This window comes from Lottia gigantea (assembly GCF_000327385.1).
Source record: "Lottia gigantea unplaced genomic scaffold LOTGIsca_6, whole genome shotgun sequence".
NCBI classification, from domain to species: domain Eukaryota; kingdom Metazoa; phylum Mollusca; class Gastropoda; family Lottiidae; genus Lottia; species Lottia gigantea.
In genome coordinates this window covers 1,084,504-1,101,150 of record NW_008710049.1, presented here as the reverse complement: position 1 = coordinate 1,101,150, position 16,647 = coordinate 1,084,504, and the positions used below count along the sequence as shown (strand labels likewise).

Genomic DNA, 16,647 nt, shown 5'->3' with positions numbered 1-16,647 from the left:
TCACTAGTTATAATGAATTGATATTAAAGATAAATACTAAGAGAAGTTAATTATACCACCCAGTATCCATACAACGTGTTTTTCTAGACTTATTTATAGATCAAACATTGTACACGAAAATAGGTGACGCATTCTGCCGCCGTTGCCAATTTGGTTGAAATATGGGTCAAAGTGAAGGATTAATAAAGAAAATCGAAATAAACCAATTTTAATAATTTTGTAGAATATCTGAGGAAACATCAGTCTAAGACATATAAAAATATAAATCTCTTGTTGTAGCTAGACTATACGAACATTTTAGTATTCAATAACAATATACATTGTGTAATAGAGTTTGATCTCTATAGATAGAAAGCTCTTATAAATGATAATAAAGCATCTAGAAATGATATTTCACCTCTATTAGAAATATTCAAAAAGTTCAGTTCTTCAAGTCTTCATTATAAATTTTCAAAGTTGATTAAATACACTTCCGGTAATTCTGAATTTCCCGCTGAGACGTTATTTGGATCATTTCATTGGCTCAAATTATAGACGTCATTGGTCATTGGTCTAAAAGTACAAGATGGCAGCCTCCATGAATGTCAACATCCGTTGAAATATTACAACCACGGATAAATATAAATTTCCTGGGTAAAATGAGTTCAATTAGGCAAGAGCAGGCCGAAAAGGAAGAAAGACAGAAAAAGCATTACAAAATGCTCAATGAGCTTCAGAATATGGCCAGAGAATTACCAGCGTTAGTGTGACTTTTACTACACTCTACACTTCAATATACAGTGTCTAAAAATACCAAGGCCAAAAACCTGACAAGCTTCATTAAAAAGCCCTCTATCTCCCTAGTCTAAACAATAGTTACACTTGCAGTCCAAGATAAGGAAACTTTCTTGTGTATGGCTCGTCAATTAATTGTATCTTATCATTTTCATGTGAAATATTCATCTGTAAGCCTAAGGTTACATTCTTAGCCCAAGGTAATATTTTTTAATAAGGTATAAGCAATGATTTTTTTCAAGAAAAATTTGTGGTTGGTTGTGTGTCAATCAGCTTCAAACTTATTAATATACATGAATTTAATGTTGAGATTCATTGAAACAATAAACAAATTATTTGAGTAATATGTGTCTCTCGATTTGTCGACGAATTTTTGCGAAGAGAGCTGATATTGCTCAGGTTTTTGTAGTTTCTGGGAATAAAGAAGGGCCTTTTTTTGTTTCAAAGAAAAATTATAAATATGTTTGTTTCCTTAACTTTTGGACATTCTTGGATAATCAAATCTACATTTTCTTTGGTAGCATTAATGTTCTCGTTTTTATCAGCAGTAGTTTGATAAATAGTCCTCATATAAGTATTTAGCCTACATGTATTTTTTGAAATAAAATTTTTGACCTTTTTCTTTTTCAGGAAGTTTCAGCAGAGATTACCATATGATTTGCTATCAAGTTTAGCTGATTCACTGATTGACAGTACAGTTTTTGATATTGTACATAGTTTGGAGGAAGTACAACATTTAGAAGAGAAGGCAATGTGTAGCTCTAGATCCAGAATGGTCAGTGAACACAAAGGTCAGTTATTTTAAAACGGGAGGAATCGGTTATGTTCATGATTTTCATCTTGAAATCAACCAAGTATATTAGGCCTCCTAACCGCAAAACAAAACCCAAAATCCCCCAAAAAACATATTGGCAAAACATTGATAGCAGCTAATGAACTTTTCACATGCGGAAGTATATCAATCCTAAGTGAGTAAATATTTCATTATGAGAAGTGGTATCAGAAGCATAAGCATACCTTGCCTTTAATATTCAATTTAGCTACAACTTCTCAATTGTCTTAATCACTATTTAAAATAACTGGCATGTCCTAGGAGGTAGGTAATGTCTAGTGGACTCTTTTCTTTCAGTTGAGTTATATGGTATATTCTATGTATTTTAGCTCAGAGTCATGTTATGCAGAAAAAACATAAAGAATTATTACTAGAATGTGAAAATAGACCCCATAATTTACCATTAGTTCAATCTCAAATAGACAGAGAATTAGAGGTAAATATTTATTTTACAAAACAATTATCACAATCTTGTTCAGTTTTTTCTCAGGGGCCTGTTGACATAAAAAGTATTCTTGATATAAATGATAAATTTATATGGAAAGACTATCTGTAATATTGTGAAGATGAGGTGAAAGCATAGAGTTATATATGTTCTATTTATAACTCTATGGGAGAAAGTGAATTCTATATACATGAAGCACTGTAATTACAGTTGGTAAATTTTCCCATGCTTCACAAAATTCTATTATGGAAGTCCCTTAGTAGTGCAAAATGTTTAGGTGTAATTTAAATTGAGATACAAGGGCTATAATTTAATATTTATTTACAGTATAAGAAAGTAAATAAAGCCGTATTTTTTTAACATGATTTGTGACACTGACATAGCAAATGTTTACTATTTCTCCAGGCTTGTCTTTGCTTTTGTCAGATAATGTCAGTAAACATTCAGAAAAGTTTTTGTAGTTACCTCCCTTCAATCAAGCAAAAACATTTTTGGTATTGAAATGATTCAATACTATTTAATTTTTGTTGTAGATGATAAAGAAAAGACATGATGATGAAGTAAGAAAGAGAGATATGAAAATTATTTTAGAATTGGACCAAAAAGCTATGGAACAACAAAATCTTCTGGAGAAAGCAGGTGTACCAGGATTTTATGTTACAAATAACAAACTGGAGATGAGATTACAAATGTATTTATTAGAATTTATAAACAGAATGAGTCGCTCTGCACAGGAAGGTCTGTTTAATTCATGAAGTAGGTTATATGAGTATGGTATGAAGTATGAAGGATAGAATTGTATATATAAATTACATCATTTAAGTTCATAGACTTGAGTCATGCTACACTTGAAGGACTGTTGCTTATTATTGGGCTATGAATTGTGATGCTCTGAAAAGACTTCATTCTTTGAGAGATAATTTGGAATTTTGCCCAGACTGTTGAAGCTAGTAGCTCTGAAAACATTCTGTAGTTTGATACTGTTGAGGTTTTAGTATTACATGAAATACTGTTTGGTTCATATTTTGGAGAGAAAATATGTATAATTTAACTCATTTCAGTTCTTGTTATTTTTTTTATTAAAAAGTCATGGAAAGAATAACAATATCAATGAATTATTATTACTAGTAAAACATGATAAATATGCATCTATTTTTTTATGTTGTATTAAGTTAACAATCAGTAACTTTGATTAATATGTTACAATAGAAAGAAACTATCATGTGGTTTTATTGAGATTATAAATTATATAAAATAGAACACCATGGCAACAATTTGCATACAAAATACATGTTAATTTTGAAAGTTTGAAGATTCAATGTCTATGAGATACAAGAACGTGGCACTGGACATATCAAGCAACAAAACCAAGGAATGTAACCATTCTATATCTTTTCTCTGCCATGTGGTTGGTTAAAGTTGAGATCTGGACCAATTGGTACAATACCAAAAGGATTAATAGTTTTATGGCTGACATAATAATGTTTAACTATATGTTCCATATCAACTGTCTCTGATATACCACCAGTTTGATACAGGTCACATATATAATACAATATATTCTTATAATCTAGTATTCTCTTCTTGTTACACTGAAATTAAACAATCCAATTAGCTCATTTACAAGAACAAAATATTTTCACTGTTTAAGTAGTGCTCAATACATCAATTGTAGAGTGGTATATAAATATTAAAACAAAACCTGAAACATCTTGTTACTCTAACGTTTCAAGCAGTGTCATTTTCAGGCAACTGACCTATATCAATCAAACTTATTATTATTTAATGATTTTATTTATAACAATTGCTTATAAAAAAAACATATTTTGGTTTATTATGTTCTGATTGAGAGAGAGAGAGAGAGAGAGACTAGACAGTGATAACAATCGCTTATTAAATATTTCATCCAACCTCATGGCCCCATTCTTTTTTTGAGACCTGTGATTTGTTTTCTCAGCAAAGTCAACATTTCCCCAGTAGTAATGTATATTAAACTCACTGGAATGGAGTACAAATTGTCTATAAAATATTCAGTTTTCAGCATTTTATCATTCTGATTGCAACCTGATATTACAACTGAAACTTACCTTAAAATGTGTATGATAAACCGAATCAAATCTGATGATAGTGGTAAATAATCTGATATCTGCTTCTGTTAAACTCTTACCAGTCAGATATCTCTTCTTGGATAAAATCTCTTCCACCTACAATATTAATTGTACTGTATTTTATAGATATTGTCAAGTCACAGTAACAAAACATTTCCATTGTTAAAATAGTACTTAATTGTAGAGCGACACAGAAAAATTAAACAGAATTTGCAAGATGTTGTTACTCAGAGTTTCACGCTGTCAGATCATGTCTGAAGATCGCTCAGTTTGAAATTCAGAATAGATCACTTGTCTAAAGTTAAAGATCGCACAGCGTGAAACTCTTAGTAAAACATATTTCTGGAAAAAATAAATCACACGATAACGTGCAAACAGTAGGTAAACAGTCGATACAATTAGGCCTAGAGTAAATGTAGCCACGTTTCGGGATTAATCCATTTATCAAGCGAAAACAACAAAAAAATCGAGAAAGGTGCTATCTCTACGGAGAACAACACTAAACTGACAAAAAATGTAACATTCAGCAAAGATAAAAGAAAATATTTTTTTTAAGGGAGATAATAAACTCAAAAGATATAGGTCAAAGAAAAAAGAGATAGGTAAACTAATTTAAATATGAGAACTGTTTGTTCATCCCTAAGGTTCCAAGACAACGAATAATATTCATCTCACTGCGTTTCCTATTCGGGGGACTCGGGGGGAAACACGTCGAAACGTTGCATAAAACTTCAACCAGTGATTGTTATTCCATAAAGCTGTGTCTATATATCGTACTCACAACAGTTAAATGCCATTCAAAGACTTTATCTAGTCTGAATGTTACATTTTTTGTCAGTTTAGTGATGTTCTCCGTAGAGATAGCACCTTTCTCGATTTTTTTGTTTTTTTTTTCGCTTGATAAATGGATTAGCCCGAAACGTAGCTACATTTACTCTTATTGTACCGTATCGAATTTTTACCTACTGTCTTACACGTTATCGTGTGATTTATTTTCTCCTTTATTACTAGTCGACTCATCGTTTTATTTTTACAAAACATATTTCTATAATGTCAAAATATATAGATCGGTTATCTTGCAAAGTACATCTTGTTACCTTATCGAGTGCATTAAAAACTTCCTCAATTGCAGTATTATAGGCTTCTTGTGATCTAGCAAATCCACATCTATACACTCCATTATTTATTTGTCTGAAAGAATATATCAGAAGAAGAAAATTATTCTTGGAAAAATTTCAAATATTGTAATGATAGATTCCATTAGTGGCGCTTGGCTTGGCAATAATCTTCGACGGTTTTAGCTTGAAGTGACTTCAAAAAAGAACTCTCTGCAATCATACGATCCAATTTTTGTTTGTCCATTTACTTTATGATTAGAAAAAGATGACCGAAGAAAGTTGAGTGGTAGCGGTACCAGTCTAACAAAAGGTCCGTAAAGGAAAAGGTTAACTCACGGATAAATCCATTCATTTAACTTCTCAATTTCTGGGCGCAATTCTTCAGAATAAAAGTTAAGTTGTCTTTGAGCATCCGTTTTGCAAAACTGGTTGAACTCTGAGTTGAACATTCTGATTATTTCACTCGATTCGTTATTAACAACTGTGCCCTTTTCCTTATCCCATAAACATGGTACCGTTATGTTACCCCCATATTCTTAAATATAAGCAAGACTATATAGATACAAAAAAACCCCAAAAACCCAAAACAACAATCTTTCATTATAATAATACATTGTGTTCATAAAAACAGTAGATGTGACTAAATGATATATTATATGGACGTTTGATAGTAAATTTTAGGTGTTCTAAAATGTCTCCTGTAAATTAAACCAATTTGTTCTCGGCCAATATTATATCACTCGTTTTAAATTCAGAGTAGTATTACCTGGATTTGCCTTCATATACACTTGCTTTAGATAATCAAACCCATTAACTGTATCCAATGTACATTTTGGTTTCTGAAATAAGAAAATATTCTATCAAACGTCACGTCTGACAACTAATTGAAAAGTTTTCGGATGTTTACGTTTATGTAAGGAATCTTCAGGAAATGACGTATAAAAATGATATCATGCAGCTGAAATGACAAAATTGTACATCTTTTATATTCTCAAAAGAGAAACAAATCACGTAAAAAAGGAAATTAAGAAAAGACTATAGCCAGCGAGAAAAGGGGGTAGTTATTTGGTTGATAAGATATCATTTTGTCATGATATAAAGTTTATAATTTATATTTTTATTGCTGTAGGGAATTATTCTTATAAAAAAGAAAACACAACTTCTTTCTACCACAAATTCTCGGCACCATGTCCTTTATCAAGCGGAAAAATAAATTCTTGAAAAAATTCTACAGATTAATCCTTGAAGAAAACTAGAAACACTAACACCAAACGTGTATAATATTAAGTCAAGTTAAGAACAAGAAACATGTGAAACAGATCTTGATCTAATGCCCGGGAATCATGATAATATCATGTCAATGCCGATACAAAACGGCAGCAGGAATTTTCAGGATACTTAAGATTTTCTACTCATTTGACGTCATCTAAATTTGTGGTAAAAAGGAGTTGTGTTTTCTTTGATATAAAGTTTATAGTTTATGAGAAAAGAAGACGTATGTAAAAACAACGAAACCATTGAAAATTTTAGACGTTAACCATTTTCTATAAAAATTGATGATAAAATTTGAATGATAATACATGAAATATTCTAGTTACTAACCTTATCAGTAAAAGCCCATCCATTTTCTTTAAGGAGCCAATCAACAACCGTGGCGGAGATACAATCTTCTAAACCTTTTAGTTTTCTAACAATAAGGGTTCTGTGAGCCCAGGGGCATGCCAGACTAACATACAAATGATATCTGTTGGCCTCAGCTTTAAAACCAGAAGACCCATCGGCTGCAATACATAGCAAAATGTTTAAAATCGCCATTGTCGCAGAAAAGGCGCAGTGCATGAACCTTAATTTTTTTATCACTATACTACTTCGTCCTGAAATAGTTCAAAACGTAGGCTATATATTGACCACAAAAGTAATTTTAGCATTTGAGCATTTTATGCATAATGCATAATAGTGGAAACATCAAAGTAACATTAGCTCAAATGTGGATATGGAATTTGATCTTTACTATACCAATCTTACCTGTAATAACGCTTCTGAATTTTGATTCTTTTCTTTGATAAGCTCCTTTGGGATCTATTGAAGATGTCCATGAGTTCTTAATATTATTCTCGGTAGTTGCACTGGTCATTTTGACCACTGGTATGCTGGTGGTAGTCTGTAGTGTTCTCAAATGAATCCTATTGGACAGCAATGTAGATCGATAAAGAGATCGATTGATTATAATCTGTAAATGAATGAAAATAGACTCAATTTGCTTACAAAGTTACAGTCATTTTATATTGTAATACTGCGATGAAGTGATAAAGGGGTATACACCTTTAATTTCAAAGATATAGCCTAAAGTAGAACTGAAGTACTTTTTTGATTGATAGGTATTTTATAGAATAACAATAGTTTTTATTATACCACTGAAATTTGTGGACAATCGTCCTTTAAGAGGTTTTTGTCATAGTAGGCTAGATATGCTTTCAATTGGTTTTCCAATTCTCATATGCAGAAAACAGTTTATATATTTATCACAATATGAATTCACAACTGGCATCTCAGTTAATATATAATATATTTCTAATTCTTTATATGAATTAAATGATCCGTTTGATATCTCACGGTAAGTATATCTCTAGTAAATATATACAATACTCTATATAAAAATGAAATGGAAGTGTCATTAACAACTACGAATAATGTTGAACGACTCTCTCACTATATCAGCATTTTTAGTAATGAAACTTCATTTACCTTTGTTGAAGACAAGCGAACTATTGAAAATTACCAACTATATAATAGTACACGTATCAAATCACACTTACCGCCAGCAAACTGTTGACCCTTTGGATTTTGACCATTAATCTGTATAAAGTGTGTTTTATGTTTAAGACATGCAACCTCACCGGACTCACGCGAACTATATGTACTATTATAGATGAGAAGAATACATGGCCTGTTTTTACATACTTAATCAAAATAGAACAACCCAGCCTAGTTATAAACTTCACGGTTTGTTGACGATGAGTCACAATGATTAAGCAGAATTGTTAAGATTGGCGAATTCGATTAGCAATGATCAAGTCTACTATGTTATCATGGTCATCGCTGTAGACAGCCATGTAAGATATCAATGACTGGTCAGAGCCTAAGAACTGAAGGAATAGTAAAAATAGTAAAAAATTCCATCCGGCTATATGCTTAAATATGCACCCATATTTGCTTCAGCGAAACCTCCTCAAAGAATCGATCAAATTTAAAAAAAAGCTTTGGAGCTTGTCTTTGACTGAGCAGTAATAGACCGCTAGAGGGTATTGTTTCTACAAAAAAAAAAAAAATTTGTCTCAACATAATGGCTGTATATTATGGTTCTCACATGAAAATAACACACACGAATATAGTTTACAATCGTTTTGAATCTCTTTCTCGACTTATTAAGTCGAATTAATAAGATAGCTTGCCAGGCAAGGTAATATACGCCCACTGGCAGCTTTGATTTTGAACATAAATATTTAGCAGCACAGTAACAATCACCAGTATGCAATATTCAACCTTCAGTCATACACTTCTTTTGAACTCTTTAGGGCCATACTGAATAATATTGAGTATGAGTTTTTGCCCTAGTTCTTGAAAAGGTGTTCAATCTTTAGCTCGTGAAAACTCTAGGAGGCAAATATTCAATCTTCAGGACTGAATAATAAAATAAATAAAGAATCTTGCCTTTTAGTGTTTAAGAGCTAAATTTGAAAGCGGTTTCAAGAACAAGGGCAATAACTCATACTAAATATTTTTCAACTCTTCTGATTTTCAATAGGGTTCATCCTTGGGTGATTACGAACATTCACACCAAGTTTCATCAAAGTGATTACGTGCTAAAAATTGAACGCGTTTTCAATAGCAAGGGCAATAACTCATACTAAATATTTTTTGATTTTTCTGATTTTCAATAGAGTTTATCCTTGGGTGATAACAAACACTCATGCCAAGTTTCGTCAAAATCCGTCAGGAATTGTCCCTTCAAGAGTGTTTACAAGCTAAATTTTTAACGCGTTTTCAAGAACAAGGGCAATAATTCATACTAAATAGTTTTCAATTTTTCTGTTTTTCAATACGGTTTATCCATGGATGATAACCAACACTCACGTAAAGTTTCGTCAAAATCCGTCAAGAATTGTGTTTACGAACTAAAAATTAAACGCGTTTTCAAGGACAAGGGCAATAACTAATACTAAATATTTTTAAATTTTTCTGATTTTCGATAGGATTTATCCTTGAGTGATTACAAACACTCACACCAAGTTTCGTCAATATCCATCAAGAATTATGCCTTCTAGAGTGTTTACAATATAAATTGAACGCGTTTTCAAGAACAAGGGCAATAACTCATAGTAAATATTTTTCGATTCGTCTGATTTTCGATAGGGTTTATCCTTAGGTGATTGCAATCAACAATACCAAGTTTCATCGAAATCAGTCAAGAATTGTGCCTTGTAGAGTGTTTACGAGCAATTGTGGACGGACGGACCGACGGAATGAGGTGACGGCAATATACGCCCCCCATTTCATGTGGGCGTATAAAAAGGCTATAATATTTCAATCAAGCCTTCAATTAACATTTTAAAGGCATAGACAAATAAATTCCAATCGCTTACTTATTTTGTATGTTCAATAATAAAGGAACATCAAATTGTTCTAGCGGGATCTCTCATAAAGAAAAAATCCAGAGATATTATATTAAAAATCCCTTGAAATCCTAGGATAATAATGTATACTATATTTACTTAGGAAGACCTTATCATAAATTTATACTATACAAGTTAGTAGATACTACAGTGGACACTATCAGTTGCAAACTGTGTTCGGTCGATACGTTTTGGCGCATGGCTTAGACCTCCGGTATCATTGAACAATGGAGAGTCCCCATGGAATATCATCCAAAGTTTAAATATTTTGCAAATAGTAAGTCTTGCTCAATGTTGACCGAGTCTTGAAGGAACGAGTTGCGCCCCTTATTTCATTATAAGTTATTGTTACAAAAAGCCAGCAAATGACATCTTGCAAGTTTTAAGTTAGATAAAACCCTTTTCCATGGGTTTTTATGACATTTAAAACCCTTTCCCGGGGTAAATCCCTCTGGAGGCGACTTCAAAATATCATTAAAACACCCAGCCATTTATCCTATAGGTTAGGTGAATTGCAAATTGTTTAGAAACTTTTAAAGTCAAATTTACAACGTTTTTGATATTGCAATGTTTCATACTGTTCCAAACAAGACAAAGGATCTGGTGAGGAACGACCCCTGGACCATTCTGATACAAGTATTATTTTCTGAAATGAAATGTGACGTCATGATAACGTTGCTAACATTCACGAATTATAGTGATAGTCAAGTATGGCGAACTTTAATTTCCAGCGACAATTTCACTATTTTCAAAGATATATGGACAGTTCTTATAGAACACAGGGTGTTACATGTAAGTAATTTCAATTTGAAGAAACAAAATACATCAAAAATCAAACGTTAATATTTCCGTACAAGTTGAACTGTAACTCTTATAAAAATATTTTTGTATATCTAATTTCAGATCGACCGGTAGGATATCAACACCAAAACTTCAACTGGGAGAGTGCTCCCCGCGGCTATTACAACCCGTGTTGTTTTGGTATTGGTATGTCTTGTAATTTACATTTGTGTCCTCTTGAATAGATTTAAGAAATTCCTCGTACATTGGTCAGTGTACATCAGGATTCAGCTCAATGTCATCTCCTAACCCTTTTAACCTGAAATATAAAGATATATATTATTGCAATTATTCACAAGTTTCTGTGTACTGTTTCAGGTCAGGAGGACATTCAAGAGATTTGTAAAGGTTTGTTAGCGACAAACTTGGACGACTTTCTATCTGCACGTTCAGAAGGAGACGATATCAGGTTTTATTTGATGAACAGTGTAGCTTTTCTGACCATATCTTCCAAACTACTAGTTTACGAAAGAAACAAAATGACTGGAGGTCTGTACATCAAATCTAAGCGTACCATGGCAGATATAGGTAAGTCAATATATTATTATTATATTTTCTAAGTTTTCATAAGAAAACAGAAAAGTAAATTGCTATGACTGTGTTATTTCAGACCCTGTAAGAATCACAACAAGCTGTGTATATCTTTTGGATAGTAATTATATTAAACTCAACTTGAAATTTATCTCAGTTTAATATAATGTGTTTTGCTTGTTTTGATTAATCTAGTAATCCAACGTCCTGTGATTTTTCTGGAGGGACATCACCAGACTGTAATAACTACTGACGGTAAATAGTTTATATTGGTACTTCTGACTTTCAATCATCTCAAACAATGATAGACTTAAATATATTATTATATAACGTCCAAATACAACAACTTCGTCATGCAAAAATGAGCACATTAAACATTTTAATTTTTAAACTTCAAAATGGTCTTTATTTTTCATTTTAGATGGCAAGTTGATACGACAATGCCGTTTAATTACTCTGGAAAGCAAACAGAAAGAGGATCAGTTCTATAAAATTTGGAGGAACAAATATGACAAACAATCGTCAGAAGATCAGGACCACGTTGAAGATGATAAAATTATAGATATAAAAGAGGAACACGATGATGAAGATAGCAAAATAAAAGAGGAACACGATGAAGATGAAGGAGTATATGGAAAACATGATGAAATAATAGACAAACAAGGTGTTATTGAGGACAATGAAGAATTAATGTTTAAAAGACCTAATAAAGAAAAAGAATTTGAAGTTCGTGTGACTAATCATAAAGAAACTGATAAGAATGCTTGTGATGTTGTAGAAAAAACAAAAGGTTAGAATAAACTATTCTATTTATGTATGAATTATCAAGGTCTCTTAACTAAATGACAATTTATTTGCTAGAATTTTTTAGATTTATTTCTGGCAACCGGAACTGGAAATTACAAACTGGGCATATTTGTATTAAGATGAGGAGCAATGAGAAAGGACTATACAAATTGAGATTCAGATATTCCAATGACCATTTAATACTACTCGAGTATTGACTAGTACAGTGGCGGAGCCAGGTTTACGTCCGAGGGGGGCAAAATATCTGAGATTGCTAAAATTTCTAATATAGTTGTGAGATTTTTGCCCGAAAAACTTGCTTTCGGGGCTGCGAGGGGGGGGGGGGGGGAGTTTCAGTTGAACGAAAGAAAAATAAAAATATCGTGGGAAGATTTTTTGATAGAACCAGACGATCATTTAGAATTATGTGGAGTTGTGGAAGAGTTGAAGAATAATTTAATTCTGAAGTAGATGACGTTTTCTAAGTAGAAAATATGTAAATTTGTTGAAGGATCAATCGATATTGAAGTCGTCCGACAGGGTGAAGTTGGCCATTTCGTGTAATTTCTTTCCAGATTATATTTTGCCTTTAAATCAAGTTTTTTAACAAAACCAAGGGTTTGTAACTTTCAAATACTGTCATAGGCTTTATTTCCACCAAATTTCAAAGTTTATTTTACAGAGGTAAGTAACTTAAATGATTTTAGAAAAAGCACGAAAAACAACATATATTTCGGACTTATTTCCAATTCATCGCACATAGATGCGTTAAGTAGCCAGATATTTCACAATTATGTATTTGAGCAAAGAAATCAAATGTGAACTTAAGGCAACCATTGGATTCCTGGTTAAAATTAAAGGGAGACAATTCTTGAAGAAAAATATACATGGGGTGAAGTTGGTCACTTTTTGGGGTGAAGTCGGCCACCGTAAATTGGGTGGCCAACTTCACCCCATTCTGTATTTTAATATATATCTTATTTAAAATTGTTCCTTTTCAGAAATATATTAAATCTGCTGCCTACTACCATCTTGCCGCTACGGTAGCTCACATACGACATATTTCACTTTTAATTTTGAATTAAAAACTTTAATTTCACCTAGGTGATAATTATTTTCACCTAGGTGAAAATTAGGTGATAATTCCTGTAATTTTGAATTAAAAACTTTAATTTTCACCCAGGTGATAATTATTTTCACGTAGGTGAAAATAAGGTGATAATTTTTAATTTAAAACTTTAATTTTCACACGAATTATCACCTAATTTTCACCTGGGCGAAAATAATTATCACCTAGGTGAAAGAAAATTAAAGTTTTTAATTAAAAATTACAGGAATTATCACCAAGTAAAAAACAGTTTTTAATTCAAAATAAAAAGTGGAAAATGTCGTATGTGAGCCACCGTATGCCGCGGAAGTATACACCAAAACCTGATACAAAAAAATTCCACAGGTATTCTGAAGAAAATTTATCTGCTGCCATTTTAGCTGTGGAAAGAGGATTTTAGACACATCGGCAGGCATCACAAGATTTCGGAATATCGAGAGGAACCCTGCAAAACAGGTTAGCGGGATTGTTCACTCGCAAACATGGTGGGCAGACAGTTTTCGATGATGAAGAAGAAATCATTTTTAGAGATTAACTGTTGGTCAATGGGGGTTCCCCTTGTCTATACAGGATTTTCGGTATCTAGTTAAGTCTTATCTTGATAGAACAGGGAGATATGAAAGCAAATTTTTAAAAAATCGTGATTGGGTAAAGTCGTGATTGGGTAAATTCATTTATAAAAAGACACAAATCAGTTATAGGAACCAGGGTGTGTCAAAATATAAAAACCAAGAGAGCCCAAGTCTCTAGAGATGCCATTTCATCTTACTTTGATTATCTTGATAAAACACTACATGGATACCAGCAACACATGTCTTGAATTATGATGAAACCAACTTGACAGATGACCCGGGAAAACAGAAATGCATTTTTAGGCGTGGCTGTAAGTATCCAGAAAGAATTTTGAATTCAACAAAATCATCAACCTCATTGATGTTCGCATCAACCGCCAGTGGAGATTTACTCCCTTTATATGTATTATACAAATCTAAACATCTTATGAATACCTGGATGGAAGGTGGTCCCTGTAATGCCAGTTTGGTGGAGAATAACTTAAATATGAGAAAAACATCATCAACGGATTCCGTAAAACTGGAATATACCCAGTGAACAAAAATGAGGTGCTTTCACGTCTTCCATTACAATCTGATGAATCACTTAGCACAAATAGCCGAAATATTTTTACTGACGTTTTCTTTGATTCGCTGGACAAATTACGTTATGATGATCGAAACAAGGTCCAAACAAGACGCAAGAGAGTAAATGTCGAACCCGGAAAAATTATTTCTGTAGAAGATATCCAGGTAGTTGAAAAGCCATCTTCAACAAACGAACCAACAACATCTACAGATGAAACTAAATGGTTGTAGTATCAGCTCCTGTTCAGAAGAAACTGAATCTGATGATACAATAGACCAGTTTGATGTTCAAGTTGGAAAATTGGTTATTGTGAAATACACCACAAAGTGTCGGACTATAAACTATATTGGAAAAATAACAGATGATAGAATGGACGAGGATGATGATTCCCTCTTATATGAAATTTCATTTTTGCGAAAATCTAAAAAGATTCACAATTCTTTTGTTCACCCCGTTCAAGAGGACACTGATTTTCTCACTAGTGGTGATATTGTAAGAGTTTTACCAGATCCCACCATAAGTAGGAGAGATCATTACAGTTTTAGTGTTACCTTTGATGGATATAATATCCAATAGTCAATGGAAATTTTCCATATGCGCCAAAATTGTTAATTGTTAAATGGTTAATTTTTTTTTATACTTTTATCTGTTATGAATGAAATATATTTTTGCATGAACACTGTAGCCTACTTTGAATTTATTATGAATTAAAAACTGATTAATTATAGAGTATATCTCAATGCATTGTTTTAGTATATATTGTAATTATCTGCCCCAATACCAAAAAATATAAACCAATATATGCCTGGCCAACCTCACCCCGTTGAAGGGTGAAGTTGGCCACTCGACATTTTTCCAATTGTTTGAAACAAGCAGATTTATAATAATTGTGCTGTTAAGTATGGTTATCATAATCTTCATTAAAACAGAGTAGAACAAAAAAGTGGGGTTTTTAAAAACATTTCCTTTTTCTAATAAAAGTGGCCAACTTCACCCCAGTCTACGGTAGATGATTAAATATGTTATAATATTACCTGTAAATAAATAGATTACATATAATGTAAATATATTTGTAATATCATCATTGTAAATGAATTAATGATGTTTAATTGTGTTGTATTTTTATTCAGCGTAAAATAATCTACCTAATACATGTTAATTTGGAAGATATAAGGAGACCAGTTAAGTCTTGAACCCATTTGTTTATACGTTTTATATCAAATATCGAGATTAGGTTCCTATTCAAAAGATTATTCCTGCTTTCTAGTAAAATCTTTTATACGATGGATAAAGCTCAATCAATTCATTACAGCCCACCTAAGACCACTGGACCGATTCCATATAATATAATAGACACGATCTATAACATATATTCATCATAGTCCGCTTATTACTCCCCTTCACGGGATACGACATATGTCATCTAAAGGTATATATAATGACCGAGGACGAATTTTGACAGTGTTTAGAAAACCCGAGAAAGAAAAAAGGCGGGCTTTTGAATACCTGAAAGTGAAGCCTAAACTCTGTAAAACGAGTCCGAGGTAAATAGTTTATATTGGTACTACTGACTTTCAATCATCTCAAACAATGATAGACTTAAATATATTATTATATAACGTCCAAATACAACGACTTCGTCATGCAAAAATGAGCACATTAAACATTTTAATTTCTAAACTTCAAAATGGTCTTTATTTTTCATTTTAGATGGCAAGTTGATACGACAATGCCGTTTAATTACTCTGGAAAGCAAACAGAAAGAGGATCAGTTCTATAAAATTTGGAGGAACAAATATGACAAACAATCGTCAGAAGATCAGGACCACGTTGAAGATGATAAAATTATAGATATAAAAGAGGAACACGATGATGAAGATAGCAAAATAAAAGAGGAACACGATGAAGATGAAGGAGTATATGGAAAACATGATGAAATAATAGACAAACAAGGTGTTATTGAGGACAATGAAGAATTAATGTTTAAAAGACCTAATAAAGAAAAAGAATTTGAAGTTCGTGTGACTAATCATAAAGAAACTGATAAGAATGCTTGTGATGTTGTAGAAAAAACAAAAGGTTAGAATAAACTATTCTATTTATGTATGAATTATCAAGGTCTCTTAACTAAATGACAATTTATTTGCTAGAATTTTTAAGATTTATTTCTGGCAACCGGAACTGGAAATTACAAACTGGGCATATTTGTATTAAGATGAGGAGCAATGAGAAAGGACTATACATATTGAGATTCAGATATTCTAATGACCATTTAATACTACTCGAGTATTG

General features: G+C 32.2%; 3 protein-coding genes across 3 annotated transcripts; 2 read left to right on the top strand and 1 right to left on the bottom strand.

Annotated features, from left to right (window-relative positions):
• Positions 1–638: 638 nt before the first annotated feature.
• On the top strand, positions 639–2,806 carry LOTGIDRAFT_210470 (hypothetical protein; the record flags this gene model as incomplete). The annotated part of the gene is made up of 4 exons (XM_009063801.1): positions 639–739; positions 1,405–1,565; positions 1,936–2,042; positions 2,585–2,806. 4 exons carry the CDS (start codon positions 639–641, stop codon positions 2,804–2,806), a joined length of 591 nt encoding a protein of 196 aa, XP_009062049.1.
• Positions 2,807–3,436: 630 nt separating this feature from the next.
• LOTGIDRAFT_107347 (hypothetical protein) lies at positions 3,437–7,411 on the bottom strand (the record flags this gene model as incomplete). Its single annotated transcript, XM_009063800.1, has 7 exons — positions 3,437–3,643; positions 4,139–4,255; positions 5,257–5,350; positions 5,614–5,812; positions 6,044–6,134; positions 6,880–7,058; positions 7,303–7,411. 7 exons carry the CDS (start codon positions 7,409–7,411, stop codon positions 3,437–3,439), a joined length of 996 nt encoding a protein of 331 aa, XP_009062048.1.
• A 3,249-nt stretch (positions 7,412–10,660) lies between these two features.
• On the top strand, positions 10,661–13,192 carry LOTGIDRAFT_154584 (hypothetical protein; the record flags this gene model as incomplete). The annotated part of the gene is made up of 5 exons (XM_009063799.1): positions 10,661–10,742; positions 10,854–10,937; positions 11,109–11,318; positions 12,790–12,791; positions 13,109–13,192. 5 exons carry the CDS (start codon positions 10,661–10,663, stop codon positions 13,190–13,192), a joined length of 462 nt encoding a protein of 153 aa, XP_009062047.1.
• Positions 13,193–16,647: the final 3,455 nt, after the last annotated feature.